Source organism: Vombatus ursinus, unplaced genomic scaffold, assembly GCF_900497805.2.
Source record: "Vombatus ursinus unplaced genomic scaffold, bare-nosed wombat genome assembly UNPS02014779.1, whole genome shotgun sequence".
Lineage (NCBI taxonomy): Eukaryota > Metazoa > Chordata > Mammalia > Diprotodontia > Vombatidae > Vombatus > Vombatus ursinus.
The window spans coordinates 686,855-703,029 of record NW_020954557.1 but is presented as its reverse complement, the minus strand read 5'-3'; the positions used below and the strand labels follow the sequence as shown (position 1 = coordinate 703,029).

Genomic DNA, 16,175 nt, shown 5'->3' with positions numbered 1-16,175 from the left:
AAAGTTTGCAAAGCATCAGCATATTGTTTACACCATTTTCAGCCCACCAAAAAGCAGGTAAATCACTGACATACATATGGCATATAATTATAATTTTGCTTGCAATAGAGTCTAAAGACCATAGTAAGCAATTAAGAAATTCTTATTATAGCTATGTCATGACACTGGATACTAGAAATTCTATTTCTTGAAAAGCAATACAACCAAAGAATTATTAAAGAGTACTATTGGAAGATAAAAATGTACACATAATAACTTTGTAGCGACATAATAACTTTGTAGCAGTACTCCTGTTCGAAGGAACTTTTTAGCTTAGATATGAACATGAATGGTGGAATGATTAATTCTTTGAGCTAATTTCTACCAAATAGTATATTAAGCATAGTAGACACCATGAAACAATATGCTTACAATTAATCTGACTACTATGATGCACAGGATAAAGAATAATTTTTAGCAAAGTAATAGTTTGTTTTACTCATTTATTAATTAAATATTTATTAAGCACTTTAAAAATACAAAAGGACTCAGATGCTGAATAGACTTTTAAAAAACATAAACAAAAATAGCTTCTTCATTTAGCTTATGTTTTCTTGAGGACACAACATATATAGAGATAAATAAATATAAAATGACCTGAGGAAGGAGAGAACACTCACAACTTGGGACAAACAGAAAAGGGTCAAAGAAAGAAGTGGCACTTGAGCTGAGCCTTTAAGGAAAATAAGAGTATTAAAAGATGGAAGTGAGAGGATTTTCATTCCAAGTGTAATCTTCCAGTACATGTTCAAAACATGCTGTCTCTACTTTGGCCATCATTCCCATATGCCATGCACCATAAACTTGGACTCTGTTTTTAGGATACTAGGCTTTTATTTAATCTTTTTGTTTGTTTGTTAGGCAATGGGGTTAAGTGACTTGCCCAGGGTCATAAAGCTAGTGAGTGTTATGTGTCTGAGGTCTGATTTGAACTCAGGTCCTCTTGACTCCAGGGCTGGTGCTCTATCCACTGTGCCACCTAGCTGCCCCTTCTTTCCTTTAATTTTATTCAGTACCAGGCAAACTTTCACTCCAACACCTGGTGAGCTCCACACAATGCCATCTCCCCCCCTCTATGTATTGTCTTCCATCATTAAAATGTAAACTCCTCCAGATTAAAAACTGTCTTCCTAGTATTTGCATTCCTAGAATTTGGCATGCATCCATCCATCTATCTATCTATCTATCTATCTATCTATCTATCTATCTATCTATCTATCTATCTATCTATCTATCTATCATTGTGGAGAATTTCATTTGAAGCCACAGAAATGAGAAATAGAAGGCATGGAGATAGGAGATAAATGATGAGTTCAAGTCCAACAACTAATTGGCCATTTTGATAGGAATAAATCTGAAAATTTAGACTATCTTTAAAAAACCCTTTATAGTACCGATGAAAAGATTGGCTATAGAAGCTTGTCTTTCAATATAAAGATATCTATCTATCTATCTATCTATCTATCTATCTATCTATCTATCAGAATGAGACATTGGACACAATATAGTGGCCAAAGACATCTAGAGACAATGAGGTAGCTATTAAACTCAAAGCTTCTATAAAGTCAACCATATTGCATATGATTCCAAGAAATTCTACAGAATTGTAACTCACTCAAATCCCTCACGAGTAGCAAGGTAATATTAAAGAGTTAGATATCACAATTCAGTGATCACCTAAATATACCTTTCTCCATTATGAATAGCCTCAACTAAAGTATAACAATATAGATTTAGTTATTACCTTTAAAATGGTAAAGTTCCTAAATCCAACAGATTACTTGCTGAGGTTTTTCACACATAGAAGGGAGAGACTGATTAAATATCAGCACAAAGCTTCCCCATGACAAAAGAATTATAGAAGAAATATCACAAGATTTCAAAGACAACATCACAATCATTCTAATTACCCTCAAGAAGAAAGGTTAACATACTTGATAACTATCATGGAATTGCGTTTTTCTTCTAGCAAAATCTTGGTGAAAGTTGTTCTGAACCTGACACTGAACCATACTGCCTATCATTTTCAATAGGAAGGAGAGTGCTCTCGTCCAGGACATTACAATGGCATGGATTTTACTATGTGGAAAATCTGGAAACTCAAGAAACAAAATCAACACTCCTATACTGTATTAATTAGTCATGTCAAGCATCTGCTAGCACCAATATCTTAAATATTAAGCAGATTTGATTACTCAGAGATTTTAACTAAGATATTATAAAGTTGTACCCTTGTGATACAGCTAGCTGTTTTAGAATTGAGGATGTTTATTTTACTCAACACTGCCATTGCAAAAGAGGATATAATTTTATTCCATCTGTGTAATAGCCAGTGCTAAAACACAGTTTCAATCCTTCAAAAAAAATCTTTCAACTCAAAAGACTAAAAGCTTCATCAAAAGTACCTCAAACATTGGGTAGATAACTTTTTGGATGCTATTGACACAATCCTGGAAAAATACTCAAGAAGACATACAAAAAAGATTGCAAACTAATGGTTCCTGGGAGGGCTGTCAGTTTCACATAGAGCATAGTTAGCCCTTGTCCAATACCTAATGTTCCAGCTGGACCTGAATATTTTTATGCCCCATTTGAAATAGAAAGTAATAGGACATCAATAAGACCTCAGGAGCCTAGGGCACAGCTACACTAGGATGCAGCCTATTTTAGAAATGCTGCAAGTATAACCTCCCTTACTGACCATCAATTTGCTGACATTTGACCATTGTCAAGCGTACTCCTTCCTCATCTCTGCCTTTCAAAATTTTCCACTTCCTTCAAGGCTCAATTTATGTGTTACCTCACAAATGATCTTTTCTCTAATTCTCCAGCTGCAAATTCTCTCTTTCCTTGCATTTTCTTCTAGCACTGTGTCTAGATGTCTTTTTTCTATTCACACTCTACATTGCATGATAATTATCTGTATGTATATCTTACCTATCAGAAGACTTTAAGCTACCTGAGCTATTTTTCATCTCTATATTCACCAGTTCCTTGCACACAACCAGTTGCTTATTAATCGTCTGTTGAACTATTCTGAAGCTGCTTTGTGGGGTCAGCCATATGACAAATGATAAGTCTGAAGAACTATGGTAATCATAAGTCAGCATCAGGGAAAGATGTTCATTAAAAACACAGAACCAAAAGCATTCTTTGAATTTTACAACCCAGACATCATTATGTTCCAAAACATGCGAACTGATAAAGAAAGAAAAGTCCAATGCACTTTCTATAATAATTTCAATCTCTGTATTCAATCTCCTCTCAAGGAGGCTACATTTTATGGGAGGTATATAACATTTAAACAAATTTAAAATACATATGATAGTTTGAGGAGGGAGAGAATATTAACAATTAAGGGGATCAGGAAGTTTGTTTGGGTTTTTTTTTTGGTAGAATATGGTACATGAACTTGTGAAGGAAGCTACAGATTCTAAATGGCATCAAAATGCACTTGAGGCATGGGGACAGCCTTTGCAAAAGTATGGAAGTATTGAATTTTATAATAAGTATGCTATGGAAGTATTGAATTTTATAACAAGTATGCTAGTTTAGTTGGAATGTAGAGTACATAAAGGGAAATTGTATTTAATGTCTCTAAAGATGACCCGGAGCAAGACTGAAAGGCTTTAAATGCCAAAGATTTTTCAGTAGGAGAGTGACACAGTAAGTCCTGAGACAAAGGAAGACTATTTTGGCCACTATTTAGAGAAAGTAGGAGAGGGAAATGTCTGGAAGAAGAGAAAACAATTAGGAGTTCGTTACAATAGTCTAGTTCAGAGGTGTCAAACATGAAGCTATGCAGCCTAAACCAGATTAAAACGTCCACCTGCAACCCACAGGGATCCTTATTCCTTGGGGAGTGGCCCCCACTTTCTCTTTGAGGTTGACAGCACTGGCCGAGGTGACAAGTGATAAGGGTCTGAACAAGGAAGGTTGCTGTGTGACTGGAGACAAGAGACCAAGAAAAAGTATAGAGAGCAAAAGGAACAGAGCCCAGGGCAGAGCCTGCGAAGATACCATGGGTTCAGCTCTAGGGCACAGATGATGACTGAGGAGGGTCAGGCAGGTAGAAGGACAAGGAAGGCATATCCAGGAGGAGGTGTGTGTGTGTGTCAACAATACCAAATGCTACACAAAAGTAATAAAAGGTTGCTAAGAATCTGCCAGAGGATCTAGCAATTAAGAGATCATTGCTAACCTTAGAGAAAGTAGTTTCAGTAGAGAAGTGAATGGAGAGAGAGGAAATGGAGGCAATATTATAGGAGTTTGTCTATGAAAGAGAAATATACCTAGAATGACAGCTTGATGTGAACAGTGGAATCAGGTGGAAGTTTTTGAGGGATGAGAAAGAGATGAACACCTTTATAGGAAGCAAGGAAAGAAACAGAAGATAAGAATTATCCTTGACCCAATTGATATGTTCTGAATAGGTCAAATTTCAAGTACCAATAGGTTATTCAGCTTGAGATAGATATCCAATAGAAATTTTTGGTTGGGAAGGTGGGTTGGAGATAGAGATTTTGATATCATGTGTATAAGTAAAACATTGGAGATTAGGTCACCAAGAAAGAAATTAAAAGAGGGGAGAAAAAAGTCCAAGAATAGGGCATTGCGAAACACATACTTTAAGGAGTAAGTGATAAGAAAAGTTGTCTATGAAGGAAATGGAAAAGGATTGGTCCGAAATTAAAAAAAAAGGAGAACTAGAAACATCATGTCATTGAAACCAAAATAGTTTGATGAAGTGTCAAGGAGGAAAAAATTAACAGTATTAAATGCTGCTTAAAATTTAATTCTTACCAAAAAGGCATTAAACAAACATCATTATACATATTTTACGAGGATTGTGAAGAATAACAAATAATGGATTTGTAAGACACTGTACAATGCAATGATGAAGGACAAAGCAACACAAATGTTTGTACTTTAATAGCAATTACTTTTTGTCTCTATTTTAAGAATAAAAATCATTCTAATTATGTAACAGCATTATTTAAATGCTTAATAATAATATCACATAGGCATATTAATGATAAATGGTAAAGTCCATCCATGTTTCAAGCAGCAGCATACCTTAAGTTCTCATAAAACAGTTTATGTAAACCATCAATACACACCATCCATCCTTTCACGCATCCTTCATAATATCCGGTTGCCTAATTACATGATGGGAAACTAAAGTTTCCACTTACCCATCATTCATACTTGTTGAAGTATTAACTTTTACTTGTTTTAATACTTATTTGTTAAGGCATATGCCTTCTTAAAAGAATTTACAAGGTGATAAAACTACTATACTAGTGCAATAGGTAGAACAAAATGAAGTAGTCCATGCTATAAAGTATACTGAGAGTTTAAAAAAAAAGAACTTTTTTTAAAGGCTCCCTCAACATTCTGGCTTTCATTAGGGGGTAGAAGATTATTTTTCAAAAATACTTATTAAAAATAAATTAAATCCCATGATTGTTTCAATTTTTTAGGTATAAAATTTCATTGGGTATACACATGTGTATAAACTATGTACACGGTACATTTATGTGTACATGAGAACATTTATTTGTAATCAGAAACCTTTGATATTGGTTCTGATATTTGAGGATTAAAATCCCAGAACAGAAATGCTTATTTCAATTGGCTTTTTATATATTGGGGATGACATGTAAACTTTTCCTTTATGTATATTTATATACATATGAATATATAATCACATATACTTATTTATAGCCATTACATATCATCTAGAATCATAACTAGATCTGAGGTCATTATGAGCTCTTTCAGCTTGATAAGAAGGTACCAGTCACAGAGAAATATCCTCTGATGCACTTAAAATACTTCTTGATTCTAATCTTGGGCTACTTGGGCATTATGAAAAAATATAGAGAAAGCGTGCCCTGTAATGATGGTTATAAGACTACCTGGGTAAGCTCAGATAAAACTAATTTAGAGGACTAGACAAGAATCCAAACTAGAAGACTGGGTTACTTACCAGTAATGGGAGTTCTCTGACTGAAAATTTACTCCACAGATCCATACATATTGGAGTTATTCACATGTACCACCTCAAGGAATCGGGAGCTGTTGAAATGAGAATTTCCAGAAGGTTGGCACGTGCCTTATAGCATGTGCCAAGTGCTGGTCGATTCCCTCCCTGTGCAAGCCATAGCAGCTTGACCCCCAACTCTATAATTTGGATTATATGGCTGGGACACATATTCTAAGCACACAAGGCAGGGGATGTTTGTGAGAGTGGCTCTTAAAAAGAGATTACCCAATCAAAGAACTCCAGTTACCAGTAGGTAATCCTCATTTTCCCATTGTTTTGTTCTCTTCCACATTCTCCATTCTCTGGAAACTAGAAGTAGCACCCTAAGGAGATGTAGATGTAGAGCTAAGTTCACATTCCCAAGTCTAGCTCACACGCGTACAAAATGTACTAAGGTAAAGATATAAAAAATACTTGCCTTCAAAAAGTAGATAACTTTTCATACATGCTAAACTAAAATTTCAGTCATACATACTATATTTCTTACCTTGCGCTTGCAGCTTCCTTAAGAGTTTGGCATCTGTATTATCGAGAAATTCACTGCTACCAACATTTGGAGGTCGACCTTTGCGCCGTCTCATCCTGGATTCCTCTCTAACACACTGTCTATCTGGATTGGGTGGTCGTCCTCTACGACCTTCCATTGCCCTGATTCGGGGGATGACTTCCTCTTCCTTCAGAAGACACCACTGCATTCCCTTTTAATTAATATTTTACAGAAATATATGATGAACAAAATGAACACAAAATACCAAGATACTTAGGTAGAAGACAGCAATATGTCTACGTATGCAAAATTCAGTTAGTTGACAGAGCTAGGGTAATTTCAGAGAAATTTTCAAATATATACCACTGGAAATAATTTTATACAATTTGTATTTCAGCTCACATGTAATTATTTCTGCTTTTGGAGTCTGCTTACACATATTATTTAAATAAACTCCCCAAATACCATGAAGGTAACTTCTGGTTGAATTGATTTGCTGCAGTTTGTCAACAGTGTGACTACTGTCACAGAATCAGCAGCACTTGCTGTTCAAACACATCAATATGTTTAAGGATCATGGTGAATAGGAATACTCTAGCTTACCAGGTTCAACTGAAAATTAAAGGAAGAGTGGTTTAGGAACCATTATATGATAGTTTGGGAACTACAATATTGTGAAAGACAAACCCTGGAGCACTGATTTTTCTCCTACTTGGTAAGCATATCTATATATCAAAGAGATATGAATTATTTTTCTCATCCTTTTTCTCTTCTGAGGTTGGCATAAAACAAGGACAAAACCTGAAAAAGTGAAATGCTCAGACAAAGGAGAGGTAATATTTTCAAGAGAATTTTTTATGGTTTTATTTGTTTTTTCTCCTGAACTGATAAGCCTACAATGATCACTTTTTTTTTGAAAGGACGAATTCCTTTGTTGATGTTTCATTTAAAATAAATATAATATAAAGCCTTCAGAGGACATTAATTTATTTCAGCAAATCTGAATTAGAAAGCAATCTTAAATTCTTAAGTTACACTTCAAGCAACTGACTGTTCAAGGCATTACTGAAAAAGGAACTGAAAAACTTACAGCTTTTTAAATTTCTATAAGCCTTCTATATACCTTTGAATATAGGTCACTATTGCTACTCTATATTTCAAATTTGGGATAGCTTTCATTTAGCTGATATGGAAGAGACCTCACACTGGGTGGTCTCCCTTGCCTTTAATTAGGTGTGGGTAGTTGTTTGATCTACTTTTGCTAATGATAGGTAAGTCTCTCTCTTAATCTAAGGTGTTTTTTTTTTCCTAATGAGTGATTTAGAAAATGGTAGATAGAATTATTTCCAAAGTGAACCATTACATACCGATGAAAACTCATCAAAGACTCTGCTAGGCAGAGGACTGTGCAAAGCAGAACACCAATTAATCCAGTTATGCCTATATATTAAGACAATCTCTACCCTGATCCTTTTCATTAATTTGCAATTTCAAAAGACAAAATAAAATTAATTTTGAATAATATAAGAATTCTTTACCTGAACTTAAAATAAAGTCAATACAAACAGTTGTTGCACCAAAGGCATTTTGAGGCTATAAAGCCCTGAGAGGTAAGCCATCATAACAGTTTTATGCTCCCCAGCATGGGAAGCTTTTGATTAGTTTAGGTTTTCATTTTTGTATCATGCACTTAGGTACCAAGGCAGCATGCATCACATAAATTGAAAAATATAAAAGTGACATTTGTGGTGCTTGGAGTAGAAGAAAGAGCCCAATAAAACAGATTGTAAACCAATCTACATTCCACTTTAAAACTACTTTATTAATAATAAAATCAATTTTAGACCAAGTTTTAAAGGAGCTATTGGAAGCTACTTCCTTTTTTAGAGATACAATTTTGTACAAAGTTACATTTTACCCAGCTAGCAAACCAATAGGAAAAAGTCACCTATGGCAAAAACTGAACATAGACCATAGGCACAAACAATTTTTCAGCCAAATTAGGAAGTTGCTCATTGTTTTAAATTTCACCCTTAGTATTTAAAAATTCAGTACTCTGTATTAATTATAAACAGTACCTTCTGATTAAAGACATAAATGGAATGCCAAAAACCCAAGCCCCAATTCTAAAAAAGAAGAAAGAAGGGGAGCAAACCAGATAGTTCAAGAAATTAGGAATAAATCTTTTATTTCAGAGATGTGAACATCCTATTGCACTAAAACATTTCTAGTTTTTCAAGGATATACAAGAAATTAATTAATCTATATCTAAAAAGATTTCCATTTTGAAAAGAAAATAAAGAACTTATTATTAGTTCACATATATCAGAAAAACCTAGACATTCACAATACAATATTCTTAATTCAACTTAGGTTTGGCGACCCACAAAGCAAAGAAAATACAAAATGGAGTTTGGTTCTGTGTAGCCCCACCTGATTAAGCCAGGACTGACAAAATGTCAGAAAAGCAGAAGCACCATCCAGTTCTTAGAATGTCTAGATGGCATTCTAAATACAATCTTTATCCAATGACCAAAAGGCTGACAATTTACAAGAGATAAACCATTATCAATATTGCCATTCTTGCTCTAAATTTGCAATTAAATGTAAGGACAGCTTGCACTATTTCACAGGATACGTGTTCAGCTGAGCTTGCACATTCCCTGACTAGAAGAAAGAATCATCACTGGATTAAGGAGTTAAAGCCAGAAGGGATCCATCTACCTGAACCCTCTTACCTTATAGATGAGGAAATTGATGATTAGAGAGGTTCTGAAGGGACCTGCCCAGGGTCACATGGTGGTAAATGGAAGATTTGGAATTTGAACCCAGGTTCTCTGATTCCAAATTTATCATTTTTCCATCATACCACATGCCTCCCATAAGAGTTCATGTGGCAGGACTGAGTGGATTACAATGAGGTCAGGGAATCAGAAACACCGCATTCTTCAATCCTGACTTTTATTTTAACTTCTAATGTATATGTTTTCTCACTGATATGGTGTGAATTTAGTCATTTAAGGAGCAATTTGACAAGAAGACAATAAGTTATAGTGGAAAGAATAATGAACTCAGAGTTAAGAGACCAGAAATCTATCCTCTACTCTGCCAGTCACTCCTTATATCCCATGGGAAATTCAATTAGCCACTCTGGGACTATTCTTAAGGTGTAAAGTAGAGGTGTTAAATTATTCTTTTTTTTTTTAAGGCAATTGGGGTTAAGTGACTTGCCCAGGGTCACACAGCTAGTAAGTGTCAAGTGTTTGGTCTGAGGTCGGATTTGAACTCAGGTACTCCTGACTTCAGGGCCGGTGCTCTATCCACTGTGCCACCTAGCTGCCCCTAAATTATTCTTTAAGGCATCTTCTAGTTCCATAAATCAATTAACCTAGTTTTTCTCACTTACTCTGCATCAGTTCATATAGGTCTTTCTATGTTTTTCTAAAATTACCCCCTCATCATTTCCTATAGCACAATAGTACTCCATCAAAAATATATGCCACAACTTGTTCAGCCATGCTCCAATTGATGAGTATATCCTTGATTTTCAATTCTTTGACACCACAAAAGGTGTGCCATAAATATTTTTGTATAGATAGGTCCCTTTTCCTTTTTCTTTGATCTCTTTGGGGTACAGACTTAGTAGTTGTGGTATTGCTGGATCAAAGGGTATGTACAGTTTTATAGCTCTTAGGGCACAGTTCCAGATTGTTCTATAGAGCAGTTGGACCAGTACAGCATTCTACCAACAGTTCATTAGTGTATTTTTCCCTCATCCCCTCTAGCATTTGTCATTTCTGATAGGTGGGGGGTGGTACCTCACAGTTGTTTTAATTTGCATTTCTCTACTCAAGTCATTTAGAACATTTTTTTTTCCTATGACTACATATAGATAGCTTTGATTTCTTCTTCTGAAAACTCCCTGTTCATATCTTTTGACCATTGATCAATTGGGGAATGATTTTTACAAATTTGACTCTGTTCCTTATATATTTGAGAAATGAGGCCTTTATCAGAGAAACTTATTGTGAAAATTTTTGACAATACTTCATTGTCTATGATATCTTTTTAGCATATGTACTTTCCCTTATTATCTCTTTTTATTAGGTCTATTTTGACCTATTCTGGAAAGCATTTTGGATCTATGCCCAAAAGGCAATGAATTTTAGATACCCTTTGACCTAGCAAAACCACTTCTAGGTCTGTATCCCAAAGAGATAAAAAATAAAAGGGAAAAGGACCTATTTGTACAAAAAATATTTGTAGAAGCTCTTTTTGTGGTGGCAAAGATTTGGAAATTAAAGGGGCACCCATCAATTGGGGAATGGTTGAACAAGGTGTGGGATATGATTATGATGGAATACTATTGTGCTACAAGAAATGATGAGCTGGATGTTTTCAGAAAAACCTGAAGAGACTCATATGAACTGATACAAAGGAAAGAAAGCAGAACCAGGAGAACATTGCATATAGTATCAGCAATAATGTACAACGATCAGCTGTAAATGACTTATTCTCCGCAATACAAAGACCCAAGAAAATTCTGAAGGACCTATGATGAAAAATGCTATCAACCTCCAGAGAAAGAACTGATGGAATCTGAATACAGTTTGAAGCATACTGTTTTTTTCCACTTTCTTTTTTTTTTAATCTGTTTGTCCATGACTAAGATGGAACTTTTTGCATGACTGCACATGTAAAACCTTTATCAAATTGCTTGCCTTCTCAATAAGGGAGGAGGAATGGAAGGGTGGGAGAGAATTTGAAACTCAAAATTGTAAAAAATAAAGGCTAAAAATGGTTTTTTACATGTAATTGTAAAAAATAAAATATTTAAAAAATTAATTAGGTCTATCTTTGTTTTTGCTTTGTCTGAGGTAATAATTGCTACCTTTGCCTTTTTTACTTCAGCTGAAGCATAATAGATTATTCCCCAGTCCTTAATGTTAACACTGTGTGTTTCTGTTTCAAGTGTGTCTCTTGTATACAACATATTGTTGGATTCTAGTTTCTAATCCATTCTGCTATCTGCTGTTTTATGGATGAGTTCTTTCCCTGTACATTCACAGTTAAAATTACTGTGTATTTTCCTTCATCCTATTTTTCTTCTGTTTCTCCTCTTTTTTTTTTAAACCTGTCTCTCCTCAAAAGTCTGTTTTGCTTCTGACCACTGACTCCCTTAATCCACCCACTCTTTTATCATCTCCCCGCCAACCACACTATTTTCTATTAGGTAAAATACATTTCTATATCCAAATGAGGATTTCTATATCATACACATACACACACAGACACACATACATATATAATTTTCTTCCTCTTTGAACCAATTCTGATGACAGTGAGATTCAAGCATTGCTTGCTACCCCCCTCCATTTTCCACTTCACTATAAAATCTCTTTTATGTGAGAATATTTTCCCCATTCTACCTATCCCTTCCCCCTTCTACCAATGCATTGCTCTTTCTCACCTCTACATTTTTTTTTTAGCAGGGGTCATTTCAACATAATTTCCTTATACCCATGCCCTTTCTGCAGACTCCTTCTAACTGCCGTGATAATGATAAAGTTCTTAGGAGTTACATGAGTCCTCTTCCCATATAAGAATGTAAACTGCTTAACTTTGAGTCTAATGATTACTCTTTCATAACTTTTTATGCTTCTTTTAAGTCTCCTGTTTGAATGTCAAATTTTCTATTCAGCTCTATTCTTTGGAAATCCACTATTTCATTAAATATCCATTTAGTTATGCTTGGTGGATTATTCTTGCTCCTTTATTTCAAGCACTCTGTTCCTTTAACGTGGAAGCTGCTAAATTTTGTGTGATCCTGACTGTAGCTCAATGATATTGCATTTTTTCTTTCAGGCTGCTTGCAATATTTTCTCCTTGACCCGGGAGCTCTGAAATTTGGTTATAACATTCCTGGGAGTTTTCATTTTGGGATCTCTTTCAGGAGGTGATTGTAGATTCTTTCAATTTATATTTTACTTTCTGGACTTAAGATATAGGGGCAGTTTTCCTCTAAAATTTCTTGATATATGAAATCTTGGCTCTTTTTTTACATTGTGACTTTCAAGTAGTCCAATAATTTTTTTAGTTTACACTTAACTTTTATTTTATTTTTTTTCCTCAATCAGATGTAAACAAAAATTTTTAAAAATTTTTTAAAAAATATTGAGTTCCATATTCCTTCCCTCCCTCCTTCTCCTCTCCCCTCTGTGAGAAGGTAAGTAATTTGACAGTGCAGTCATACAATATATTTCCATATTAGCCATGTTACAAAAGAAAAGAAAGACAAAAAAACACCCAACCCAAGAACAATAAAGTTTAAAAAGCATTTTTCAATCTCCACTCAGGCACCATCAGTTCTTTCTCTGGAGGCAGATAGCATTTTTTATCATAGATTGATCAATGTACAATATTGCTGTTACTGTGTACAATGTTCTCTTGGTTCTGCTCACTTCACTTTGCATCAGTTCATGTGGTTCCAGGGTTTTCTGAGAGCATTCTGCTCATCATTTCAATAATTTTTAAATTATCTTTCCCAATTTATTTGCCAGGTCAGTTGTTTTTCCATTAAGATATTTTACATTTTCTCCTATATTTCATTCTTTTGACTTTGTTTTATTATTTCTTGAAGTTTCATGGAGTCATTAGCTTCTATTTTCCCAATTCTAATTTTTAAGGAATTATTTTATTTTCTTCAGTAAGCTTTTGTACCTCTTCTTCCATTTGGCCAACCATGCTTTTTAAGTAATTCTTTTTCTTCTGCGACTTTTTGTGCTTTTTTTTAACCATTAGGCCAATTGTGTTTTGTCTCTTTGTTTGTTTTTTGGTGAGGTAATTGGGGTTAAGTGATTTGCCCAGATTCACACAGCTAGTGAGTGTTATGTGTCTAAGGCCAAATTTGAACTCAGGTCCTCCTGACTCCGGGGCTGGTGCTCTATCCACCATGTCACCTAGGTGCTCCCCTCCCTTTTTTTTTTCCAATTCTGTTTTTTAAGGTGTTATTTTCTTCAGTATTTTTTGTGCTTCTTTTACCAAACTGTTGATGATCTTTTTATAATTTTCTTGCATCACACTCTTTTCCCAGTTTTTCCTTTGCCACTCTTATCTCTTTCTTTAACTCTTTCAGGAATTCTTCCTGGCCTTGGATGCAATTAGCATTTTTCTTTGAAGTGTTTTTTTGTAGCTGTTTTCACATTGTCGTCTTCTAAATTTGTGTCTTGGTTTTCTCTGCCTTCCTAGTAGCTTTTGATGGGCAAGTTCTTTTTGTTGTTGTTGTTGTTGTTGTTGTTAACTCATTTCCCCAGCCTATTTCTTCACTTTGAACTTTATGTTAAAGTTGGGCTCTGCTCACCTAGGGGTGGGGAGGCACTGTGCCAAGCTTCAGGCTTTTTTGTGCTGCTGTTTTCATAACTAGTTTGGAGGCGGGGGGCGGTCTTTAAGTTTTCAGTGTTTCCAAGATATTATCATTGCTCTCCTAGTCTTTGTTGTGATTTTTAGTCAGGAAGAGGCCCTGCTCCTCTGTAGCCACAAGTACTAGTACTTCTCTTGGTCCTTTGTTACCAGGTCCTCTGTTTTCCTGAAGCCTCAAGTGTTCCTCTCCACTCTAGAACCGTAACCAGGGTCCCTGCTCTCTTGTGATCAATGACAAGTACACCTCTCCACCCTGGAACTGCAACTCAGAACTGCTTACATATATACCATATATATACCATATATGTGTGTGTGTGTGTGTGTGTGTATACACACACACCATATATATATATACACCATATATATATATACACACCATATATATACACATATATACCATATATATGTATACGTGTGTATGTGTGTGTATATATATATATATATATAGATAGATAGATAGATAGATAGATAGATAGATATAGATATATATATATACCCCCTTACCCTCTTTGGGATGAGAGCTCTTGAAGCTGCTGCTACTACTATTTTGCTGTTGCAACCACCTCCAAGGCTACTTCTACTGCACTCTAGGACTGCACCCACCTGAATGTTATAGACCTTTCCTGCAGACCTCCTAAGTTGTCTTAAGCTGAAAAAAAATCTCCCTTTTGCCTTTAGTTGGATTTGTTGCTCCAAAATTTGATTCGAGACATTGTTTTAAAATTATTTGGAGGGGAATGTTGGGAGAGTTCAGCTGGGTCCAGGCCTGTATGCCACCATCTTGGCTCTGCCTCTAAGTAGTATTTTTTTTTTTTTAAAGAAGATCCATATAGAAGATAATTGAAGAAAAGTAAGTTGTGCCATTAACAACTTGCTCATAGAACATGCAAGGAAGGTCCTATATAATTGGTTCCTTTAGCTCTACACCTCCTGAATCATTGCTTCTGTCTAACCTTGGTAAAACAATGGAATGAAAGTTAGATATTACTTTAAGAGGAAAGGACAGCTAGAAGGCTGCTAAATCACATTGCATTCATGGAATATGTCTTTGTATGGGGTAAGCAATGGACAATTTCACCCACCATCATCATGTCCTCCTTCCTCCCACTATACCCCCACCCCTGCAAAACAAAACAAAACAAAAACCTGCCAAAAACTACAATGAAACAACTACAATGAAAAACTACAATGAAACTTTTTTACTTTATATTAATTCTCACTTTTAATTTTATACTCATTCTCATAATAAACTCGTAACACTAAAAATTATAATGCTATGTAAAAAGACTGCATAACTGCCCTTATTTTACAGATGAAGAAGTTGAGGGAAAAGATGGAATGACTTGCTTAGGATACACTTAGCTAATAAGAGGACAAGACTAACTCCAAAGTCTCCTGACCCCTAAAGAAGGCTTCTTTCCATGGAGATAACGAAGACAGAGAGAAAAAAGAAGTAACACAGCAAAATATACATGAAGTATGAAAGAGAAAATAATATGAAAAAATAAGCAAGCAAAAATACTAAAACAGAACAACAGAAATGATGGTGATACAGCTAGTTTACAGCATAGGTAGACTGTACATATTCAATAAATACTCATTGGTCAATTAATGGTCACCTGCTCTGCCAGCTATCTTGGTCAGGACAGGGGATGACATTTAAGAAAACTCAGGATGCTTTTAGTCAAGAGAATCTTGATAGGAAACTTACCTAATGAGTTTAAGAAACCAAGAAAAAAGGAAACAATAAGAAATTACCAAATCTGTGAAGAAGTCACACAGCATTGCAGGTAACATTCTTCCATGAAAATTGTCTTTTTGCGATTATCTTATTCTCATCTTCAACTCAGAAGCAGAGATATTCTGATTAAGTTAATAAATTCTTCAGCTATTACGAATCTAATATTCTTTTTTTTTCTGGTGAGGCAATTAGGGTTAAGTGACTTGCCCAGAGTCACACAGCTAGTAAGTGTTAAGTGTCTGAGGCCAGATTTGAACTCAGGTCCTCCTGACTCCAAGGACAAAGCTCTATCTACTGCACCACCTAGCTGCCCCAAAAGCAGATATACATATACATGCGCGCGCACACACACACACACACACACACACATATATGTATAGGTATATATAGGTGTATATATATATATATATATTTTTTTTGGTGAGGCAATGGGGGTTAAG

At 35.2% G+C, this 16,175-nt stretch overlaps 1 protein-coding gene across 16 annotated transcripts in view; it reads right to left on the bottom strand.

Annotated features, from left to right (window-relative positions):
• Window positions 1–16,175, bottom strand: part of LOC114045671 (bromodomain adjacent to zinc finger domain protein 2B) — a 342,755-nt gene that overhangs the window by 87,132 nt on the left and 239,448 nt on the right. For all 16 annotated transcript variants that reach the window (XM_027865764.1, XM_027865749.1, XM_027865748.1 and 13 more), the window contains one exon: window positions 6,576–6,786. In XM_027865764.1, the coding sequence (XP_027721565.1) occupies window positions 6,576–6,786 (211 nt within the window). The remainder of the gene's footprint in view (window positions 1–6,575; window positions 6,787–16,175) is intronic.